The sequence below is a fragment of the Sinocyclocheilus grahami genome, unplaced genomic scaffold (genome assembly GCF_001515645.1).
Source record: "Sinocyclocheilus grahami isolate Dianchi unplaced genomic scaffold, SAMN03320097.WGS_v1.1 scaffold47.1, whole genome shotgun sequence".
Taxonomy (NCBI): domain Eukaryota; kingdom Metazoa; phylum Chordata; class Actinopteri; order Cypriniformes; family Cyprinidae; genus Sinocyclocheilus; species Sinocyclocheilus grahami.
Genome location: NW_015505226.1, coordinates 1,828,053 through 1,852,262, shown reverse-complemented (window position 1 = coordinate 1,852,262; position 24,210 = coordinate 1,828,053). Strand labels below are relative to the sequence as shown.

The following is a 24,210-nucleotide window of genomic DNA, read 5'->3' as shown; positions in this document are numbered from 1 at the left end:
TTAATATGGTTGGCTTAACCAGTATCTGTATATACTTTGCACAGAGGTTAACATGAGACCATTAAACATTACTGAACTTAGACTGCTCAGTTAAGGGTTCTACTATTCCAGGTTTTTAGGAATCATTTCAGGGACTGTAGAATATTAGTTTCTTAAATAGTTTTGATCTACATAGTTTTAGTGGTCACACTGGTATGAGCTTTTCTGGAAGCTTGCAGTAGAATGCAGCATCATGAGTGATGCATCACTGGATTTAGGTCACTCTAAATGGAGCATAAGTGCGTCAGATGCTTTTCGTTTAACTCTTGAAAGATAGGTAACATCAGCAGAACGCAAGAGCTAATTTATTATCAAAACTACTGAATATTTTCTCTCTGATGTAGGTTTCAGGCAGAGAATGATCTGTGTCTGCTATTTATGAGAGTTTAAGCCTCAAGGAAACATAAAGGAGAGAAACCAGCTGTGCCAAGTGAAATATCTGATACACCGCCCTGACTCATCATTCTCTCTGTCTCACATCTTGAATGCTTCTAAGTAAAAGGAACAGATCATCTAATTAGCAAGTGGGAAATTACAGTTGGTGGGCACTGTACTGCTGAATCAAATGTTAAATACAACCAAACATGCAGCCAGTGAATAATTAAAGAGAGAGTACACGAGATTTAATAACGAGATAAAAGTGTGTGATTTGTCAATTAAATGATTAATAAATGATGTAAATCCAAAAAATCATACTGCTTTTACATTACAGTAAATGAACATCATTCAATTAAAGATGACCATCACTGGCATCTTGTGGTGGTTTAGCAGTACTTAATGCTGTATTTGTTTAAGTCCAGTGTTTTTAAGAGCCCCAGTAACAGTAAATATAGGGTAAAGTGCAGGGTAAAGACTTACAGAGCTGCTATGCTGTATCATATTAATTTAAGAATGTAAGCCCTGAGCAGTTTAAATAAGTGATGGGGAGCTGACTGTGCTTAAGGCTTATATAATGCTGCTTATGTAAATTGGGAGACCCAGAATGCCCAGCCACTAGCCACTCTCAAACAAATAAATATTTATTTGTACTGATATGGTACAATTGGAGTCTATGTTTAATATTGAGTTGATGGAGTTTGTTTCTATCTGGCTATTTTAACACAATGATTGATGTAAAAAAAAAAAAAAAAATAACTAGATCCAACGCATTGTAATGCAGTGAAAGCGAATGTAATTTAATGCGACACCAAATGATTTACAACGCAAATACATTGTTTGTTCCACACCTTTGCCATAACAGTACAAATATTGTTGTCTGGGGATATAGTGTCAACAGTATTATGTTTCAGCGCAGAGAGAGTTCCTTAGCCTGCAAATGACAGCTGAAATTCTATCTACTTCTTGTAGATTACAACAAATTGTTTAATGTGGATCTCATCTCAGCTTTGGCTTGTTATTTGCATATGGAGTGGTAATTATGGGATTTGGCATATGGGATTTGTAATGCAACAGAGTAGTGTTTGTATCTCGTACAACAAAAAAAGATGAGAACTTGAAAGAAAGAATATTAATCGAACATACCGTGTGGTTTTTTTTTTTTGGTATTGTTAACATATTTAATTATTTATTTTAAATATTTTAAACTGCGTACTACTACACTAACTGCTATAAATTTATATGGTAGAAATAGTAATCGTAAAATTCTAGTATGCTATTCCGAATTCTATTTTACACTCATGTACACTCTAGAAATTATATCACCGCTAGTCAATTAATATGGAGTTTTATATTGTTGTATTAAATGTTCGAGCGGGTGTGATAACATTCTACGTGCCCAGCACTCATAGAACCACTCTGAGTGCAGGCAGAGGTTTTTAGTTTGACATGAATTCATTTATCCAAATGTAGCCGTCACTTTCATTAGGAAACACTGATGACTAGTTAACTTCTTGATGATGCAGTCGCACATCGATGACAATTAACCAAACACGTTTGAGCAGACGGTGGAAAATTATGTTGCACAATCTGTTAGTGTAACTGTTACCGCCGTGACATGGGGCCCCATAATCTTCCATCTTTAAAACTAGTACGCAGCGTCTAGTGTAGCAACCAGAATCAGTTTGTTCAAGGGCAAACTAACTGCATCACGCTTTTACACCCACTCGCTCTGCTCTGCTCTGCTCACTCCGCCCAGGAACCGTAAGTTTATAGAAGGAAGCGCTGAGACATCAGAGAGAAGGATCGCTTGTGTGACAGCTGATCAGAAGTGAACATGGCAGAGGGAAAACTAGGTGCCAACATTGGGGGCAACATTGGCGCGGGAGCAGGCATCCTGGCCAAACGCTTTCAGAAATCAATGAACCGAGCACAAGAGAAGGTAGGTGGGGTTTTTTTTTAGTTCAGGACCTTGGCTCTCATGTCATGCTGCTCTGAATGTGTATTTTGTGTGTGAGTATCCAACACATTTGCTTCAAAATGTTTAGAGCCCTATAGAAAACTGGTACAAATGTTCACAAGATAGGTCAATATTGTGAGTTGTAAAGCTGTCTCGAATGCACTGGTGTGAACACAAAGATTGCCACTTCCTGCCCTCATTCACTTCCTCCCTAGGCTCACCTCCTCTTCTAGATTTTACTGTTTAGTAGACTGCACACTTTAGTAGTGTTTCCTAACTTAAAATCACTCTTTTTTTATGTGGGATGTTTTATGTTTGCTAAATACTTCCCTTGGGCATTTCTGACCTTTTCTGAGCACAAGGAACACTTGCTGCAACTGATTTCAAGAGTAAATGTGGAACCGCTTGGCGAGTCATATTTCAGTGGCCATACAGTAACAACTCTTGTTCCTCTGCCTGATATCATGTTTGATTGTTCATTTGCAGAGGCGGACAAAGTACTCAACTCCATTACTTGAGTGAAAGTACAGAGACTGCTGGTCAAATATTACTCCATTACAAGTAAAAGTTGTAAAGACAGATTTTTACTTAAGTAAAAGTACAGAAGTACTTGCTTTTAAAAGTACTTAAGTACCAAAAGTAAATTTCTTTTTTATGTCAATGCACTGTTTTATTGTTGTACGTAGTAGTACTTACAATACTTCTGAAGCAACTTAGAATACATTACACCTACTGAATACATTGACTAGCTTGTAGTATATTTGGAATAAAGGGCTTTTAGAATGTTAAAAACCTATGGGGAACAAAACAAATCAAAACACAAATTAACACCCCTACCCACCCCCACAAAAGCAGGATGGTAGTGATCTCACTTAGCTCTGACATCTCCATGTGGCCATTCATCCACATTTGAACAGAGTGGACAGTGAAATCCTGTAAATACAGAGTGATAAGGAAGAAAACAAAAATCAAACCTGCTTTAAAACCCAGCAACACAACTGTAGCTGTATAACTTTACAACAGCAACACTGCTTTAACAAAAAAGCAAAACAGCAAGACTTATTTGACATCAAAACAAACATTTAAAATGCTGTCTAATCGCTCTCACAGTACTTGGATGTCACACACAGAACAGTCTGTGCAGTGCTGCTTCAGTCCAACACCTTTTGTGTTTTATTAGGAGACGCACAACAGTTCTTCTGTGGCTTTATAGGTAATATTTTCACGTACACAATTAAGCAAAATCAGACAATATTGTGTCTAATATATACCACAATATTAACTTCTTATTATTGAATTGTTGTAAATAAATATCACATTTGCAGCTGGTCAGTGTTCAAAAAATGCTGGGAAATCTTTTCATGTAGCCCTACAAGAGTGATTACTGATAAACTGTCTGAAAAGAAGAAAGAAGAAAAAAATCACCTACTGACTTTCAAAGCTGCTACATAGTAACGACTTTCTACTTCGAGGACCTTCATAGAAATGTAGTTGAAATGTAGTGAAAAGTACAATATTTGTCTTTCAAATGTAGTCAAGTTAAAGTCATAAGTTCACAGAAAAAATAATACTCAAGTAAAGTACAGATACTCAAAAAGTGTACTTAAGTACAATACTCAAGTAAATGTACTTAGTTACTGTCCGCCTCTGTTCATTTGAAATGATTGACTAGTAGTGAGTCTTCTCAGTGTGATGGTGTTGGTTGTAGGTCCTGCAGAAGCTGGGGAAAACCATGGAGACAAAAGATGAGCAGTTTGAGGAGTGCTCTGCCAACTTGAACAAACAGCAGGTACTTCAACAGTATATGTCTGAGAGAAAGACAAACATGTACCCATCCTAGATTTTGTTACCGCAAGCAAGTCACAGACTATTAAGTGACGTCATTTAACGGGACTGTATTGGGTGAATTGTCTTATATGAACATTGACAGAATAATCTTTGAAAGTAGCACAGGAAACTCCACCTTTAGAAAATATTAATGTTACTGCTGCTGTGTACAGTACAGTAGCAGAGGCTGACCTTTTCTGGCTCTTTTCTGATACTGTTTATACTCTCAACCAGCCCCAGGAAGCCCTTTTAAAATGCTATTTTGGATTGGTACCACATTTCATTATTAACACTAACAAACTTTATCATATTAGTCTAGTGTTGACCTAGGTTCTCACTTGGCAACATTACATCCTATTCCTTGGATGCGTTGCTCCACTGAGAATATATTGTATTTGTTTAATGATGTTAGATGGGTTTACGCTCTATAGATGCAATCAGATCAACCTAATAATTTAAGAGCTTTCTTTTTTTAACCATAAATAAAAAATAAAAACTTTTTGAAATATGTGACCCTGGACCACAAAACCAGTCATAAGGGTCAATTTGAGATTTATACATAATAAATAAGCTTTCCATTGATGTATGGTTTGATAGGATAGGACAATATTTGGCCGAGATACAACTATTTGAAAATCTGGAATCTGAGGGTGCAAAAAAATTTTAATATTGAGAAAATCGCCTTTAAAGTTTAATTTATTCCTGTTCATTTTCAGCATTACTCCAGTCTTCAGTTTCACATGATCCTTCAGAAATCATTCTAATATGCATTATATGCTACTCAAGAACATTTATTATTATTATTAATGTTGAAAACATATGCTTAATATTTTTGCAGAAGCCATGTCTTTACTGTCACTTTAGATCAATTTAATGCATTCTTGCTGAATAAAAGTAATAAAGAGAATCTTACTCAACCCGAACTTTCAAAAGGCAGTGCACTTCACTCAAAAACCCACTCTCATTTGTGACCCTGGACCACAAAACCAGTCATAAGGGTCAATTTGAGATTTATACATAATAAATAAGCTTTCCATTGATGTATGGTTTGATAGGATAGGACAATATTTGGCCGAGATACAACTATTTGAAAATCTGGAATCTGAGGGTGCAAAAAAATTTTAATATTGAGAAAATCGCCTTTAAAGTTGTCCAAATGAAGTTCTTAGCAGTGCATATTACTAATCAAAAATTAGGTTTTGATATATTTATGTTAGGAAATTTACAATATATCTTCATGGAACAATGATCTTTACTTAATATCCTAATGATTTTTGGCATAAAAGAAAAATCGATAATTTTGACCTATACAATGTTTTTTTGGCTATTGCTAAAAATATACCCAAGCGACAAGACTGGTTTTGTGGTCCAGGGTCACATATATAGAATATTTTTAGATTTTTAAAGAACCATTTACAACAGCTTTAATGACCCTCAATAGTAAAATCCATGGCATGATGGCATCTGAAAGTACATAAAATGTAAAGCAAGTAATTTCCTCGCCACCTATACATTTTCTATTGATTCTGAAAAATTTCCCAAAAGATGCCTATTAAAGGTCTTTAATGCATATTTAAAATATTCATTTGATAATAATATTTAAAATAATAAGACTTAAACCTTTTGCCTTTAGACAACAAGTGATTTCTTTTCTCTTCCCAGGCAGATGGCATCCGACTCTATAAGGATGTTAAAGCTTACCACAATGCTGTTAAAGGTACTTCACTCTTAATTGATCAAGTACAGCCATTTATTTTAATAAATATGTTGAAATGTATTTTTAAATTGACATTTACTCATTGAATTTTGTTTTGAATCTTGATACTTGTTTTAAAAAAAGATTCAGTGAATAGCACAGTTTATAACTGCTTGATAATTGTGCTCAGATATCATTGTGGTTGGCCTGTTGGCTGCAGGGTGAGAGTAAAAGTGAAATGGTGTCTTGTTCTGAGCATGAGAAGATGAATTGACAAAAATAGTTTTGGTTGTGTTTTTCTGATTCAGCATTTGGGGAAGTGAATGTTTCTTATTAATGGAACTGAAAATGCTTATTGTGTAAATGTCTACAAGAATAGTTGACGCTCCTACTTGAATTGTGGGTGCACTGCCCAGATGTCAGTTTGCAGAGGTTTATGCAAATATGAAGGAGAGACTAAGATCGAGGAAGACTCAAGAAGTTTGTGGTCTTGTTGCTTAAACCACACGCATAGTTTTGAACACCCCCAGGTGTTCTAAATGGATGAATTGGTTGTTAGCATCTAAAATCAGTGCTACATCTCTGAATTTTGCTATCTAAAAGTTTAAAAGGAAATACTAGAGAAGTTCATTTATTATTCATCCTTATACTAAACCATGGAATAAGCATTAAGTGTTTCTGGAGGTGTAGAGTATCTTTCTGTATCTAAACTGGAAGAGCAAGGCACTAGTAATGCTAAAGATTGGATTCTCAGAGAATGTGTATAAGGATCAAATTTGGACTATTCATTGAATAGAGTTATTAATCTAATGAATTTCCTTGAAATAGTGTATGCTTTTTAGTGCTTGATGGCTACTATAAAATACTGTTGATACTCTTGGGTTGATTTCATAATTTCTTGCTAATACAGTCACATCTCTGTAATTTGTAATGACTTGTCAGGGGTAGATGCCGATTTTTAGGACTACTGCCAAATTGTGTAACAATTTAAAAAGAAGTTGTCAGATGATGTTTTGTACACTCCTTGTTTCTCAGTGATGCATGAATCATCAAAGCGCCTGTCCCAGACTCTTAAAGATATCTATGAACCAGACTGGCATGGTGTAGAAGATCTGACTGTCATAATGGAGGTAAACCAGGCCTCTTTTTTGTGACATTTAATAGTAAAAATCTCTGCCCTCCTTGTCTTCACCATCTCTCTTGCTTAATGTTACAGAGTGAGGATCTCCTGTGGAATGACTACGAGGAGAAGCTGAGCGATCAAGTTGTTCGAACAATGGAGAATTATACCGGACAGTTCAATGATGTCAAAGTTTGTGCAGTTTCTTAATTACAGACCTGAATAAGCTATAATGATTGCAATTATTTATTGACTATCTATAGTCTAGGTCTGTTCAGTCTGTTTTTGCAAGGTTGTCAGAGTTAGAATTTAATGACGGTTTTAAAGTTGACAGGTTTTCTCATGACTTTTGATACTGAAAATACTTAATAGTTATATTATATATTCATTAGTTACAGCTTTAGCTTACAGTGATGGCATCTTGGTATCATGGTGTTGAATTAATAGCAAATTCACATGGTGATTACATGGTACTTGAAATTCAATTCTTAAAAAGTTACTGTAGCTTTAAATTTGTTCCTAATATTGTGATCTTGCAGGAAAGAGTGGCTAAACGAGGAAGGAAGCTGGTTGACTACGATTCAGCTCGACATCATCTGGAGGCGCTACAGAACACCAAGAAGAGAGATGAGGCCAAAATATCAAAGGTCAGCCAACATTTGATCATTTAAATATCCCATTTTAGAAATGGTTTATGGTTAGAGCTCAACTAAATTGTATGACCATTGATGCTGATTCTTTTCAGGCCGAGGAGGAGTTCAATAAAACGCAGGAGGTATTTGAAGACATTAACAATGAGCTGAGAGAGGAGCTGCCTGTTCTATATCAAAGGTTAGTACAGCTTAATTAACAAAAAATGAAATGCGTTCAGACAACTCCTTCCTGTCACTGAGGTCTTCAACAAAAAAAAACAAAAAAAATTTACTGGTGGTACTAATAATAATGTAACTTAATTTGGCTACACTCTCTTCCTGCTTTCAGCCGTATAAGCTGCTATGTCACCATGTTCCAGAACATCTCAAACCTACGGGATGTCTTCTACAAGGAAATGAGTATGGTATGAATGTATCATTTGTGAATTATTTTACTGTGATGCTCTTTCTTTTACATTACAACAGCAAACAATAAGCTTAGAGTACTTCTTGGATGGACATTCTCATGCACCGTGTGCTCTTTTTTTTCTAACTTAATTAACCTAAAAACTATACCTCAGTGTGACTCACAAGATTGCTTTTTAGGTATCACCGTTTAATGTTTAATGAGTACATTGTTGCTGATTGACAATTTAATTTCATGTTTCAGTTGAATCATAACATTTATAATATGATGAAGAAGCTTGAGGATCAGCACTCCACCAAACCCTTCATCATCAAAGGCCTTGACAGGTAATGTATTTGCAAATGCTTAATTTCTATAAAGATCTACAGTGGCCCCAAAGTTTAGAGCCCTACTTAAAATTAATAAATGGCATTGCATAAAAGAAAATAAAATGATTTTAAAAAGGCTAGCAAAAGCACTTTTCCAGAAACATATTTAACAAAAATATTTGTGAGTAAAGTATTTGTACACTTTGTGGTTCCCAGCTTAATGGAACATGATGAACATCATCTATGCTATACTTTTTGTGACTATTGTATATTGCATGTCCTTAAAAGCAGGAAGATATTATACCAATTAAAGGCAAATCTAAGAATGTTCATGGCTTGTATCGCCTTTTTATGTGCCTTGTTTTATTCCTCTTGTGTCTAGCTCTAAATCAAAGAAGAGAAAGTCTGTTACGATCTCTGCACCCATCCCCTGTAACACCGCCTTCCCTCCTGATCATCCGGACATGAGCAAGCTCAGCATGCCCAGCACCCTCTCGCACACGGACACACGCTCAGACACTCCCTCAAAGAGTACAGGAAGCACAGCGTCTGAAATATCAGACTTGGAGTCAAACTCTTTTGACAGTGAACCCAACACACCCAAGCGGCAGTCTTTGTGTTCTGAGGGTGAAGGGGTTCGGTCTGAGGGAGCCACTGAAAACACATTAGAAACTACCAATGATGAGTCTCTGCAAGCGAACGGCCAGGAACATCAAGATTCAGTGTCCACTGAGCACGGAGAAGAGGAGGAAACTAAATCAGCAGCATCATCAGAAGAAACCCACCATACATCTACAGATGGAGACAATGAGGGAAAGCCCTTATCAGACACCACAGACAAAACTGCACCTGTTCCAACCCCTCGAAGATCCAGCACCTCCAAGAAAAATGAAGGAGAGACTGATCAAAATACCACGGGATGCAGCGAAGATGTGAAAGTCCAAACGACAGAGTATGAAAATCCTCCTGGCTTCCTCTATAAGGTACAGTGTCTTTGGAAATGTTGAGACAAATGTCATTGGTTTGTATTTGTGTAGGTAATCATTTGTATTTGTTTTGATTTTGTTTTCAGGCTGTTGCTCTGCAGAGTCAGGACTCAGATGAAGGTGTGCTTCTGCAGTTTGAAAAAGGAGATGTGATCCTTATATACATCGACGAAGAAGAAGAAGAAGAAAAGGTGAGTTATGTAGAGTTTACATAAGGTTGTATGGCATAGCAGTCTAAGGGTTTTCCTAACTTAAGGAGTTTCTTGCAGCTGGGAACAGGGCTTGAAATCAGAAGGTTGGTGGTTCTATCACCATTAAGTAAACCATTAAGTGTTGTTTTTTTTTAAAGAAATTAATATTTTTGTTCAGCATGGATGGATGCTGTAAAAGTGGCAGTAAAGACATTTTATAATGTTCCAGATTATTTTATTTTAAATAAATACTGTTCTTTTGGACCTTTTATTCATCAAAGAATCCTGAAAAAAAATGTATCACAGTTTCCCCAAAAATATTAAGCAGTACAACTTTTTAAAATGTGGATAATAATAAGAAATGTTTCTTGAGCAACAAATCAGCATATTAGAATGATTTCTGAAGGATCCTGTGAAACTGTAGACTGGAGTAGCTCTAATGGCTGCTGAAAATTCAGCTTTGCATCACAGGGATTAAATTACATTTTCAAATATATTCTTATAAATCAATGCTTATAAATTATAGTAATGTTGCACACTAATACTGCTTCACTGTATTTTTGATCAAATAAATGCAGCCTTAGCATAAGATAGTTTTTCTAACAAACTCTTACTGACGCCAAACTTTGGTGTATATGTATATATATATTAGGGATGGGAAGATTCCCCAATTCGCTCGGTGTATCGGCATAAAAAGTTAGCGATGCGATTAGGGCTGGACAATAATTCAATATCAATATGTATCGTGATATAATTTTTTTCAATAACGGTGATATGATTTTTAAACACATTTGCGATATTTCGATATACATTACCAGTTTCCCATACACTGATTTATTTGTGGCGTTTGACTTCAAAATCAAAACGCGTCGCGGGTGTTTTATATGAATGTATCTCTGAAGGGAACCGACTGTCTTCAGAATAGTTTAGATGGCATTTTTAACTGATAAAGTAGCGTTCATGAGCGGAGCTGCTTTGTTTACAGCCATCACTGGAGAAACCGCTAGTTCCACCGCTCTCACAGCGCCTCCTGCTGGCAGACAAGCAGTTTGCATTTTCAATAATAAATCCATTTCCAGCAACATGCTTTTGTTGTTGCTCTATTTTTTTGTTTTCTGAAGCAACTCGGAGCATGTTTCATACTCGTTATCCTGGTTAATGCACGTTTCAATCTATAAGAATAATCAGCCTACACTACCAGTCAAAGATTTTTGAACCGCAAGATTTTTAATGTTTCTTAAAGAATTATCTTCTGCTCACCAAGCCTGCATTTATTTGATCCAAAATGCACCAAAAGCAGTAACATTTTGAAATATTTTTTGCATCAGTAAAAACCGATTCATTTATATATAATTAGTTACTAGTGGATGCGCTATACTTGTATTATTTAGAAATTGACCAATAATCTGTGACCAATATTGTATATGTAGATTGATTTCTCCTCTCTAAACTGTTTCTCAAGCGCGTTCTCATCACCGCTGCTGCTGCGTGAATATGACGCATCACAACACTACGGAGACGGTAGACCCGAGGAAAAACTGGGATTAAAGTCCAAAACCTGACTTGAAATAACCTAACAAATCAATCGGGGCTAAAGCGGTTCTAACGACAAATTAAATTCACACAATCTCACTAATTTGTGCACGCTTATTCTTAAGCAGACCTTAATGTCCATCATGGATCAAATCGATCCACCATGACAAACAGCGAATATATCTGTGCTGTTGCATTTGAGACGTTGTGTTTTCCTCAGTGCATAACTGACATGTCACAGGTATATTTTTCATCTGTAAATGTTAGAAAGTCATGCAAACATATCCATTTTGCTGTCAGGAGTGGGCGAGGCACGCGAGAGCAAAGAGCGCATCTGAACAGGAGCACAATCAAATAGGAGCGCAATAATTCAGTAAAATATACATTTTGCTAAAAAAAAAAATTTTAAACCTACATATAAAGTGGATTTTTATGATAGCAGTAACTGTAAGTGGACTATTGTAATAAGTAAATCAAATGTAAGTAGGCTACAGTAGTAATTACTAAGCTCAAATGAGTTGATGTGTGTTTCTTATAGCAGTTCAAATGTAGTCATTTTCTTTTATTATTTATTTTAATTTTTAATTCAGTGATTTAAAATTTTTATTTAGTCATTTTAATGCTTTAAAGACCAATTTTAGATTGTAATATTCTAATGTTCTGCTATCTGTTCTGCAAACTATAAAAGGTACAGCTGTAATAAAACCAGAGAGAAAGGATTCATGGCTAGAAACAAAAAAAAAGTCAAATAATAGTATGTAGTAATAATAATAGTAATAGTATAAACCGAGACAGTGGTAATATCATTGTGTGTTTCTTATAGCAGTTAAAATGTAGTCATTTTCTTAATTATTTATTTTCAATATTTAATTTAGTTTTTTTTAATGCTTTAAAGAGCAATTTTAGATCGTTGTGTTCTGCAAACTATAAAAGGTACAGCTGTAATAAAACCAGAGAGAAAGGATTCATGGCTAGAAATAAAAAAAAAGTCAAATAATAGTATGTAGTAATAATAATAGTAATAGTATAAACCGAGACAGTGGTAATATCATTGTGTTCCTGTTGTTCAGTAGAGGAGCTTAGCTTAGCCTGACAGTTAGCCTGCTTTAGACCAGGTTAGTTTCCCAGCATAAGTTGCTTGATCTAGGCCTATGTTAAATTTGCTTTATGGAACCAAATCATTTGACAATGAGTCAGACTAACTGAAACAAGCCTGGCTTATTTGGTTAACTTGTTTTATGAAACAGGCCTCGAGGCATGAAAAGTGATCATATTTTCTCCATTGCATCGAATAGCATTGTGTTGAATCGAATCAAATCGAAATCAGATCACACTGCATTGTAATAGGGGTGAATCGTATCGCATTGCATCGGTAGCTGCTTCATATGTATCTTTAATGTATCGTATCGTTGGCTATATGCATGGAGATGCGTATCGTATCGGCTTGAGTCATGCGTATGGATAGATAGATATTTTCTCTTTCCAGATTTATTACCTGAGTAATTGCTTTCCATTATGGCTCATTCATGCTTTCGTATATTCACACTTGGCAAGTCCTGTTCATTCTAAAAAACTAGTTGTGTTTGGCTTCGCCTTCAAACCTATTATGTGCTGTGCCATGTTGAAATAGGATTTGAGACTGTGATTTGTGGATGTGGGGAAGTTTATCAATGAATAGCTCATATGGACTACATTGGTGCTTTCTCTTCCTTTTTTTGTGAATTTGTTCTTATTATTTCTTAATTTATTATTATTAGCTTTTATGAATAATTCATTGTTCATTCTAATGAACCAGTCTGTAATCTAGTGCTCATCAACATTCTGGTAATGTTGTGGAAATATTATATTGCAGCTGGAGGGCACTGTATGGGGCGTGAGAGAGCAGGACTGGATCCAGTACAAGGATCTAACACTTCTCTCTGGCATTGTTGAGGAGGCCATGATCCAGCGCATCACCTCTGATTAAGACATGTCATGAAGTGGGGGATGCAGGATGGCATGTGAACCAGAGGTCCCTTAAGTGCCTGTCTGAGTGTCCTTGTGACTGGATGTTGTAATATTCATTCTCTGTCTGCCCTTTTCTCTAGACATGAAAGACACTCTGACTTTTTTTAGTATACGGTGTCTTTACAACTTCCCGATTCAGCCTCAAGACTCCTGACAGCTGCACAGTCTTAGTTCTGTTTTCAGATTTTCTGTCATTCTGACTTTTATAGATCTTAATATTGACCACTAGATTTATACACTGTTCATAGTTCTGCAGTTGTATCTTCACTTTCATTCGCATGAATGTAGCCACATATTGTGTATCAAAAAAATAGTGTTTATTATGCAAAAACATTTTCTAAGCAATGAGTATTAAAACACTTTTCAGTGTGGCTGTTCCAATGGTCTCTTTTCTATGTGTGTTAACCAATGTTGATGTCTATGTTTCTCACATATCTCAGTGTTAAAGATTGACTACCAAGGTTTTCACAATGTTTACAGGACCCACAGAAGTGTTGAGTATTACTGTGAAACCGTTTTTTAAATGTACAGAGAAAATCTATTATTGTTTTTCTACAATAAAGTTGACAGCTGGAAAAAAAATTATATTTTGATTTGTTAATATATGTCCAGTGCTCAAAGTGGAAAAATTCAATTTTTTTTGGCATGAACTCAGTATTACTTGATTTTCTTTATTAAAAATAAAATACAATAGGCAATGCTATTATTACATGAGTAGCAGTTAAACTAAAATGTACTGGCTGTGTTAGTACTGATACTACTATACCACCATAAACAATTAGAATGAGAAACCGTGTATGACAGTACCAAATTTCCATAGTTGTATCGTAGTATCATAGCTTAAGAAACAATGGCATTTCCTTTTTTTTTGTTTTTTTGTTAAGGCTGGGACTAGAATAAGTGAATAGATGTATTACATTTACTGACAGAACACGCTATACAGGGATAGTTTTGTAGGAGCTAAAATGATTGTTTAAAGTTTTGGTGACATCTAGTGGACATAGCAGAATCACATGATTCTACTATGTCCACTAGAATAAATATAAACTGACATAAACCTGAAGCTTCTTTTACACCACTAGCTCTATTTCTAAGTCCCACATATTATAAATTATATTAATACCACTACTACTTTTAGTTTTAACACTACTGCATTTACTGCAGTCACTGATACAACTACGACTAATAAAGAAAATACACTTAGATAATATACATTTAATCTTACACTAACTTACTGTTTCTCACATTAACTAATTTGGAATGATTCTAATCTTAACTATTTTAATGCAAGCTTCGCTTAATGTTACACATAATTTTTGGAACATTTTAGTTCGCATGTTGGTTTTCACATTCAAGCCTCCCATCAATCTGTCGTAAAAGACGTGTCATTTTCACCCATACCCATAGGGGTCGCTGTTAAACGGACGCATAATTTCACTTTCGCTCTTATGCTTTAGCTCGGCGAAGAGCAACTATATAATAACACACGGCGGCTTATGGAGCAGTAAATGACAGTAAATGCGTATTGGTCGTTTAAGGCGGTCTTACTTTCCTTCAGAAACCCCCCCGGTGAGTGACATTCCATCAGCGCTGTCTCCAGGTCAAAAGAGCGGATGCTCCATAACAACTATTTTTGGTATCTGGATAATTCTTTGCTGTTTTTTTGGATTTCTAAATAATATTTTCCTTGTGTATTCAGGTGTGGGTTTGACGGCAATAATGGCGATCAATAAGACTTATATAAGCGTAGGCTACTCGTGTTTTGGGATGCTGGTGGGATTTTCGGCGTTTCTAGTGTGGAACATCGCTTGCAAACAGCCGCGATGGGTGGATTATCAGGTAACTACCATTCTTTGGCAGTGTTTCAAATGCAGGTGAGCTGTCTACCTAGACAGCATTTTTGGACATCATAGACTGACTTGGAACGCGCCTGAGATGCCTAAATGTTTTCTAGGTTGGCAAATCTCTAGTTTTACCACACGAAGAAAAACATAATTTTGTGATGTTTTGAAATGGATTTAAAGTAATTATTGCTGCTAATTTTCCTTTTCTGTGCCTTTCATCCTGTAGCAAGTTGGGGCACTTAAACTAACATTTCAGTATTATTTCAAGTTCTGAGATGGGGAACTTTACAAACAACTCGGTTGACATGTTTATTACGGTATAATACATAGATAATGATATAAATTTTTTAAGGGAACTATTGCTTTTTTATTTAATTGTCAGATGCTCTGCACAAGAAATGTTATATTTTAATCTATAAAAATCTTTCTTTTTATAGATTAAAATGTTATCAGTTTTAGTGCAAGTGATAAAAGCTGTGTCCACTGTAAGTAAATTATCGACATGTTTGTTGGATGATGTGTTAATAAATGCAGGTTTAATACACAAAATATTTAACCTGCATTTTAGTGAGTAATCAATAAGTTGTTTCATATGTAATTTTCCTGGAGTAGCTTACACATTTTTATTGTTAGTCCAGAAGTAGTTATCAGTATGGACAATGTGGTTTAAAATGCTGCTGACCAAACCTTTTCCCTGATTTAATAACAGTAACACATTTTATAATGAAAAATCTACCCACATTTTTTAGATGAAAAAGGACGGGATCACTAAATATACTGAAATACATAACATACTCTACCATTAAAACTTTTGGAGCCAGTAAGATTTTTACTTTTACTCAGAAGGAATGCATTAAATTGAACAAAAGTGACAGTAAATATTTTTACATTGTTACAAAAAAAATAAAATTAGCATATCAGCATATTAGAATGATTTTTGAAGGTATCATCTGGAATAATGGCTGCCAAAAATTGAGCTTTGCCATCATAGCAATAGATTACATTTTAAAATACATTACAATAAAAAATAGTTATTTAAAATTGTAATAATATTTGACAATATTGCAGTGTTTATGATCAAATAAATGCTGTCTTGGTTAGCAAAAGGGAATGTTTTTCTTATGGACCCCAAACATTTGAAAGGTATTTCACACAAATCCTTCCATAGATACCCATTCCATATGTTCAGCGAGTTGTGTAGAAACACCCAGAAGTTTGTCTGACAACTTAATTGTTTCCATATCTAAATCATATTTGTCCAATATAATAGTGTTTGGGATGCAAAGGGTATGACACCTTTACCTTAACAAACACAAGCAAAAGCTTTGAGATTTTGGCCTCACTAAATGTCCGTTCTTCAGTGCACTTTGACCCCTCTCTGTGACCTTCAAACAGCCTTTGAGTTTGTGTTGTGCAAGACAGAGCAATATAGTTTTGCAGAGTCTGTGCTGTACTTTGAGTATTACACTTTGGTCAGGCTAGTTTCAGCTGCAAATGAATGGCATGATTTAGCAGAATTTTGATCTATTCAGTTATTGGACGGTTGACCAATCATATGTCCATTAACTATTTCAACACATTTTAGGTAAAAAATTATAAAGGAAATTATATTTCAGTTTCTGTAACTGCTCCCTGCTTTAAATCACCATTTTTGCAGTTCACTTAAATGGTCCTGCAGTATGTACAAACACTCCTCTATGTGTGAGGGCACAAAAACAGCATGGATGATAATAATTATACAAGAATTATAAAGCATGTCACACTGCCGGACACTGCTGGAAATTTCACATGGGCTAACCTATTATTTATAGTATTAGTATTAGTAAACACCCTACCCATATACACCGCTGGGTTTAAAATGGAAATGTGGTGTTGGTCAGGGAGATTCTATTTTGTTGTGTAATATCACAAAATGCTCTTCTGCTAATCTAACAGCACATGCAGAACTGAGAGAAAATTGCGCTGTCAAAAGAATCAAACAGGAACACAGCAGTTTACATGCATGGGAGAATGACATAGCAATAATTAATGCAGAGTCATGGATTCAGTCATGCATGCAAAACATATATATATATATATATATATATATATATAGTTCTTTGAAATAGAAATGTAATAGTTGTCTGAAATTTACTAGCAATTGCTGATTGAAAATTGTCAGTTAATGTGTTTTGAACTTTATATTGCTCATTGTGTTTATGTATTTCTTCAGGAGTTTTGGCACTATGGGCTCTGGTCACACACATAATGTACCTTCAGGACTACTGGAGAACATGGTTAAAGGGACTGAAGATTTTCCTTGTTATGGGTCTAATTTTCTCTGTGTTGTCCATCGTGGCGTTCATCTCTTTCATCTGTGTCGCCGTCTCCCGCAAAGAATGTGAGTAGAGATCCGTTCTGAAGCTCATGAAACTCATGAATGCTTGAAATTAAATTTTATTTATAACATTTAAGTCATTAAACTCAGCTGTTTGAACTTCAAAAACTGTTTTGCTTTCTCCTCGTGTGTGTGTGTGTGTCTCTACAGCCCTCACAGATCCCACCAGTCTGTACCTGTCGTGTGTGTGGAGCTTCATGAGTTTAAAGTGGGCGTTCCTGCTTTCCCTCTATTCTCATCGATATCGCAAAGAATTTGCCCACATCTCCATCCTCAGTGACTTTTAAATTTACACACAATAACACACTCGTGCCCAGACAAACAAGCAGCTGTTACCATTTGAAATGGACCAGGAACACTCAATGAGGAGAGCCAGAAAGCTTTAGTCTTTTCAGTATATCAGTAGGACACGTGAAGTGCACCACTTCTCTCTCCTTTCTACTACTTGTCTGTCCAGGCAGTCAATTGTGGATCATGTTAGATTGAAGAGTTTGTTGAAGGATGTCGTCAGTGATTTTAAATTTTGGACTTTTTAATATCTATGATCAAAATCAACATTTCTGAGCCTTTTCACTTTTCAGTATGTATGGTTTATACTGTGCATTTCTGAATGAGGTATTAAGAGGAGTCTTTTGTGTTTCTCCTTACTGCTGTTCTCGTGAATGTTTTTCTGCAGTCTCGCAATGATATATGGACAAGTGACAGGTTTTTGTTAAGCTGGTGTATGTAACTAAAAGACCGTTTTTTCCTGCTATTGCATAGCATTTAGGTAACTATCTATTGATTTTTAAATAAAATATAAAATGTGGTGTAACCAATCACAAACCCTGTTCCTGTGGGAATCTTGAGGCTTTACTGGCGAGGGATATGTTATGTGGAAATTCTCTTTTTGTTTATACTTCCATGACCCCAAAGCATTAGAAAACAACATCCAGCACACATTTGAAGATTTAAATTATTTTTGTAGCAGACTTGTTTGCATTATTTATGCATAATTTTATTTATTTGTAAGACTTTTTTATGACTAAATTTGGTAATGGGAGAGTAAAAATATTTTTAAAATGTACACCGTTCAAACTAGGCTGCTTATGTTGAAGTGTTTGGGATGTGGCTTTTAATGATGAGACCTTTTTTGTAATCAGGCTCTCAAAAAGTATATAACAATTTGGATATAGATTTATCGGCCAACATATCGGTTATCGGCTTTCAAAAATAAAGAATAATCGGTTATCGGTATCGGCCAAAATTTTCATATCGGTGCATCCCTAATTTTTTCCCCCACAAGACAAACATGGTAAGAGATTTTAAGTTTTACCATCAAATCTTGTCATCACATATTTGTAAGTTAGTTGTAAAATAACCTGACACGAAACATGCTTCTTGATTTCAAAACTATTAAAAAGTAAAAATACAGGTTTATTTAATTTTGAGAACAGCAAAACATTTTGAAGAAAATTAAATGAAATGAAAAGCCTATAAAAAAAACAATGTAAAAAGTGGAATATATGCAAATGCTGATATGGTATTTCACAAAATAACTTTAAATGTTTTTATAGACCAACTTGGTAATAAAAAGAAAAGAAAATATTCTCGACCTACTTGTACCCTTTTCTTTATGCTTGCTATATAAATAATTGACATACAAGGACAGCTGCCTTACATATTAATTGCAGGAAATCTATCAATATTAACAATGACAAAAACGTAGCTTGAACAATGCAAAATGTCTCAGGATTTTTTCTTTTTAAATTTGTAATGATTGATGAATATAAAGTGCAATTAAAGGGGTCATACGACGTTGCTAAAAAGAACATTATTTTGTGTATTTGGTGAAATGCAATGTTTATGCGGTTAGACCCCAGATAGTCGTTCAGTGTGAAACCAACAGTGATGCAACGTTTTTGAAAGTCGTGCAGTGTGAACTCGGCATTACCATACTGTGATGCTGTGTCCCAGTGCGACGAGACAAAACCAATAAAACCCATTATAAACGAGGCATTTGTTGCATCCAGTGGGGACACAATTACTGATTATAATGATATATAGGCCCAATCCCAATTCTACCCCTTAGCCCTTCCCCTACCCCTCCGTTTCGTGCGTTCACGTAAAGGGGTAGGGGTTTCTCAATTCTCTTTTGGTTGGAGGGGTAGGGCTAAGGGGAAGGGCCAGACAGCCCTTCAAACGAAGATTTTTCGGGACCAAACTTCAAATGAAGGGGTATGAATTATCTCAGCGTAAACCGGCTTCAGGGGCAACATGGCTGCCCGAGCGAACAAAAAGACACATAAATGTAAGCATTTTTGGCATTAATAAAGATTTTAACAAAAAGTAATCATTTGTTTTATGTCACATTCAATTGTGAGTTCATATTTACGGTCATGTTACTCAAAGAAATGTTTGAAAAATTGCTAATATTTGCCAACTAACGTCATATCATTATAGACAACATATTTTCATGTCTGATCAGGGCGATAACCACCATAGACACTGAGGGGGCTAGTCCCCTCAATAATTATAAATCGCTAAACCCTTTTCTCAAATACTGCCAATTCGAGAAAGAGAGACAGAGAGAGAGAGATGAAAGTTAATTGCGTGTATGCGCGTGTGCGTTTCTCTTTTTAGAGTGAGTTTACTTAAAAAACAGCGATGTTATCCTCTTGCTGCTGGAAAATATAATGCAGTTTAAACTGTTATTAATAAAAGTCGTGGGGCAGCGTTGACAAGTTTCTTTTCTCCTGGATGTGTGAGCTGCGCGATCTCCGATATATATATGTGTGTGTGTGTGTGTGTCAGTAAGCAGCGCATTAATATAAAACGATAATTAAAGGCTCTAATGCACAACGGTGTGTGTATTGTAGGAGCTAGACGACGTATGATGACGTGTAACGGCATAGTAGTGGTGTCCCAATTCTTAGGGGAATATTTTTACCCCTACCTCTTGACACACTGTTTCAAGGGACAAAGGGAAGGGGAAGGGGAAGGGGAATAAAATAGAATTGGGATTGGGCCATACTGTCTTTTTACGTGTTGCGTTGAATATCGCGCCCCGTAAACATAAAACCATGTCTGTATTTGTGATCGGAGAAACGACAAACAACTAGCGCTACACTACACTGCTCAAAACTCACGTTTGAATTGTCAGTGGCAAATTATTTAAATATGAAAACTTAGGCTACTTACAGGCTGTGAGTCAGAAGCGCCAGACTGTCCTTGCCAATTTGGAACTGCCCCACTTTATAGAAACAGACACCATAGGCTACTCTCCCAGGAAACAATCCTCGTCCTCCATAAAATGTGCTGCACACATTTGAATATTTGGGTTGAACTGTTCTGGAACTGTGTTGTAAATACAACTTAACCACTGATTTCTAGTTGTGTCCTCTTTTGGAAGGCCAAACAAAGTAGTTTCGTTTACACCCCGAAACACACAGCGTCTCCACGACATGGCGGCAGCGGTAACAATACTACAGCGAGAATCAAAGTTACGTCTTCTTTCTTTGCGTGAACATTTGGGCGGCATTATGCAAATCTTCCCACATTGTGACGTAGATATGTGGGGGCGTGTTAGAACGAGCCATTTTAGGTAGGCGTGGTAGATTCTTAACTTTTATAAAGAATATCTCTTTGGATTTGAGACTTTAGTCTTTGCAAATTTACAGATCTTCTTTATGCACCAAGAGCTTGTAATACTCAATTTATTCCTGTGATGGCGAAGCTGAATTTTCAGCAGTCATTATAATATATGGAGATTTGGTGTTCAAGAAACATGTCAATCACTGAAAACAGTTCTTACATTCTTTGATGAATAGAAAGTTCGAAAGCAATGCATCCTTGCTGAATGTTAAAAAAATTACTCTTAATTAATTAAATTCATTACATGTTCACTTCTTGTCTGTATGGTATCCTTATTTGACATTGCCCAGAGGCTTCATGAGCAAGCTATAATTGCAAAATCTTGTCATCAAACAACTGATTAAGCATTTCAATAAATCACATGAGATTGACAGTGACAGTGAAGTTATCTTGTTCAGCCTAGTTCCTGAGGATTGTCTCCTGTCTCACACAAGAGTGCAGCCACCATAGTAATGTCATAGCAGCTTCAGTCTGTTACAGCACTGGATGTCCGACTTCTGCTTGGAGAGTAATAAAGTCTTTCAGAAAAACACAGACTGGCTTCTACATCGATTCAGCTTCATCCTGCTCCATTGGCTCATTTAGGCAACTATAGAGCAGAGAACATCAACAGATTCAATAGTCATGTCAGTCCATGTCTAGCCATGTTAGTCCATCAATAAGCTAATACTGAAAGCTATTAGCATATTGATGCAACAGTGCCAGCGCACATTTCTGCAATGTTGGATCCGGAAGATTTTTTTTTTTCATTCATTTTTCCCATTGGGATTAAAAGAAAGTCCTTCTTAAAACATTGTAAGCAACGAAAAAAAAACAGCTATGAAGTGAATTAGAACAGTACAAACTTTGAAATGAAGCTATAAAGATATACTTCATATACAATTGAAAGCATAATATATAAGAAAGCATATACCATTGATTAACAACCTCATAGCTCACAGAAAGTCTTTCTTTTGTCACTAAAAATCAGTTCCCCTATGAAGAAATAAATTGATTTTTTTACTAATGGAATTTTTAACTCTATACTGTCATCTTACCAGCTTTTTTTTGGAACAGTCATATGGAGGCCATCCAGGACTAAAGCAGCTTCACTTCCTGCTGAGTATCTCCTCTCCGCATTCACGTAGGACAGAGACACAGTGTCGACCATAGACCTCACTGAATGCCAGTACCTGCCTGAGAGAAAGAGAGACAGAGAGATTTATGAAAAGATCAAAAAGACCACAGAAAATAGACATGAACAATGCTAACAGAACGATTCTCACTCTGAACATGTAGAACTGTCTTTAGAGACTCGACTGCGTTGACACAGGGCTTCCTCACTAATTCTTCCTCATTTAAAGGCTCAGGCTGTAAAAACACACTAACATTCACACAATACTCAAGGTGCTGAAGTGTGCATGTAGGCATCTGTAAACACACACACCTCATTTCCCACGAGCGCGCTGACACATGCTTGCAACGCGTCACAGAGGGTTATGGGGTTAGAACCTCCCTCTAACACCAACATAACTCGACCTTCAGCCAACTCCATTAAATTCCGGGTCAAGAATCCGAAACCTGAGACATATCACATAAAATAAAAACCTTCAAATGATTATTTGCATATTTGGTCAGTGACACACGTCATACTGACACAAATGGCATTCAATCACAGAAATATCCTGGAGGCATTATAGTAACTCTTGATTTAACAGTTCATAATAGCTGGCTAAATCATGACTATAATATGGCCATGACTTTTGAATCCCATCAAAATTGCCAAGTCATTATAAGCTCTTCTGCTTTCCATCTGAAGTATTTTAAGGACTTTTCTAAGAGGAAACCCTACAAAGCAAGAAACATGCAGAAACAACAGAAACACCCTCAAGCTCAGATAATATAATTAAATGCTCGTGCAAAACCTAGTGAGTTAATGAGCCAAGAGAAATTAATAAAATAATATTTTATTCAATACTGAAAATTATTAACAAAAAAATACATTTTTAAAGTAATTTAAAATGCATTTTTACCCAGTATTTATGTGTATGTGCTATCTATCTTCATGCTTACTGAATATGAATAATATTTTTTAAATATTGTAGACAACTTGAAAATTGTAGACACTCTGTGGTCACAGTTTGTATTTCTAATACATACATCCTGCTGAGACTCTGTATCCACCCAGAGCCTCTGGGTGGCCCTCTGCAGCATCAAAACCAGCTGAAACCAGGACCACATCTGGGGAAAACTCATGAGCAATTGGCATAACAACTGTTCTATAAAGAGAGACAGAATATTTAGCTATTTAGTTCATGCAGAGTTAACAGTGGCACCAGACAGAATTGCAAGCAGGTTCCCAGAAGGAAAAAAGTCACAGGTTTGTAATGGCATGAGGGTGTGTAAATGATAAATGGATTTTTATTTTGTGCGAATGATAGTGGTGGAAAGAGTACTAAGAAATTGTACTTAAGTAAAAGTATTGCTACTTAAGGAATAATTTACTTGAGTACAAGTAAAAAGTACTTGTTAGAAAACACTCTCTGTCTTGTTAAGAGAATGTTCCAGATGTCTCACCCCTCCTTTTTTTTCTCTCTAACTCTTCTATATACAACGCATTCTTTCTGAATCCCCCCTTCTGTATCCATCTCTCTCTCTTGATATTATGTTTTAAATATGTCTTACTTATATGCGAAGTATGCATGCTTAAATGTATACATTAGCTTCTCTTGGTTCAAATGTCCCAAATAAGGACATGAATGTTAGGACTACAAGGGTAAAGGAGTTTGTGATGAAACCATGAAGACAGTTCAGCATTCTTCGCAAAAGTCTATTCCTAATATGTCCATGTTTTTCTGTACATGTGGACATTTTATATAAACACATGTTCTTGGCCAAAGATCCTACGTGTATGTTATTCATATCCTCATTGGTTAAGAGGGTGAAACTCCCCTCGACATATGCCTATATAATATCTGTATTTCTATGAATAAATTGAAGTATTGAGGATACATTTGACTGTGTGTTTTCTTACTTCCCGACCGTATTTACACTTTAAGGAGACTGAGAAAAGTTCACGGTGGCAAAGAGAATTTACTGAGGGACCAAATTGTTATTCTTTATTAAAAAATGGGGGCTCGTCCTTCTGGGAATTTCTAAAAAAGACAGGTAAGAAACTTTTATTTTTCATCCTGTCTGTAAGAGAAATTGAATGTATTCTCGTTTGCAATTTGATTGTGTCATTTTTGGCATCAATCTGTTTTCCTCACATTTTAT

At 35.8% G+C, this 24,210-nt stretch overlaps 2 protein-coding genes and 1 pseudogene across 2 annotated transcripts in view; 2 read left to right on the top strand and 1 right to left on the bottom strand.

Annotated features, from left to right (window-relative positions):
* The first annotated feature begins 1,886 nt into the window (after window positions 1-1,886).
* Window positions 1,887-13,674, top strand: LOC107582721 (bridging integrator 2-like). Its single transcript, XM_016268661.1, has 12 exons — window positions 1,887-2,356; window positions 4,083-4,163; window positions 5,864-5,918; window positions 6,933-7,027; window positions 7,114-7,209; window positions 7,557-7,664; window positions 7,763-7,848; window positions 7,999-8,074; window positions 8,320-8,402; window positions 8,767-9,367; window positions 9,457-9,561; window positions 12,947-13,674. Exons 1-12 carry the CDS (start codon window positions 2,252-2,254, stop codon window positions 13,058-13,060), a joined length of 1,605 nt encoding a protein of 534 aa, XP_016124147.1. The 5' UTR covers window positions 1,887-2,251; the 3' UTR covers window positions 13,061-13,674.
* Window positions 13,675-14,521: 847 nt separating this feature from the next.
* LOC107582838 (heme transporter hrg1-A-like) lies at window positions 14,522-18,285 on the top strand (annotated as a pseudogene).
* A 2,751-nt stretch (window positions 18,286-21,036) lies between these two features.
* Window positions 21,037-24,210, bottom strand: part of LOC107582837 (histone deacetylase 4-like) — a 20,824-nt gene continuing 17,650 nt past the window's right edge. The window contains exons 9-13 of the mRNA XM_016268855.1: window positions 23,095-23,213; window positions 22,382-22,515; window positions 22,221-22,305; window positions 21,993-22,131; window positions 21,037-21,544 (exon numbers count right to left, since the gene is read on the bottom strand). Of these exons, the coding sequence (XP_016124341.1) occupies window positions 21,499-21,544; window positions 21,993-22,131; window positions 22,221-22,305; window positions 22,382-22,515; window positions 23,095-23,213 (523 nt within the window). The 3' untranslated portion in view covers window positions 21,037-21,498. The remainder of the gene's footprint in view (window positions 21,545-21,992; window positions 22,132-22,220; window positions 22,306-22,381; window positions 22,516-23,094; window positions 23,214-24,210) is intronic.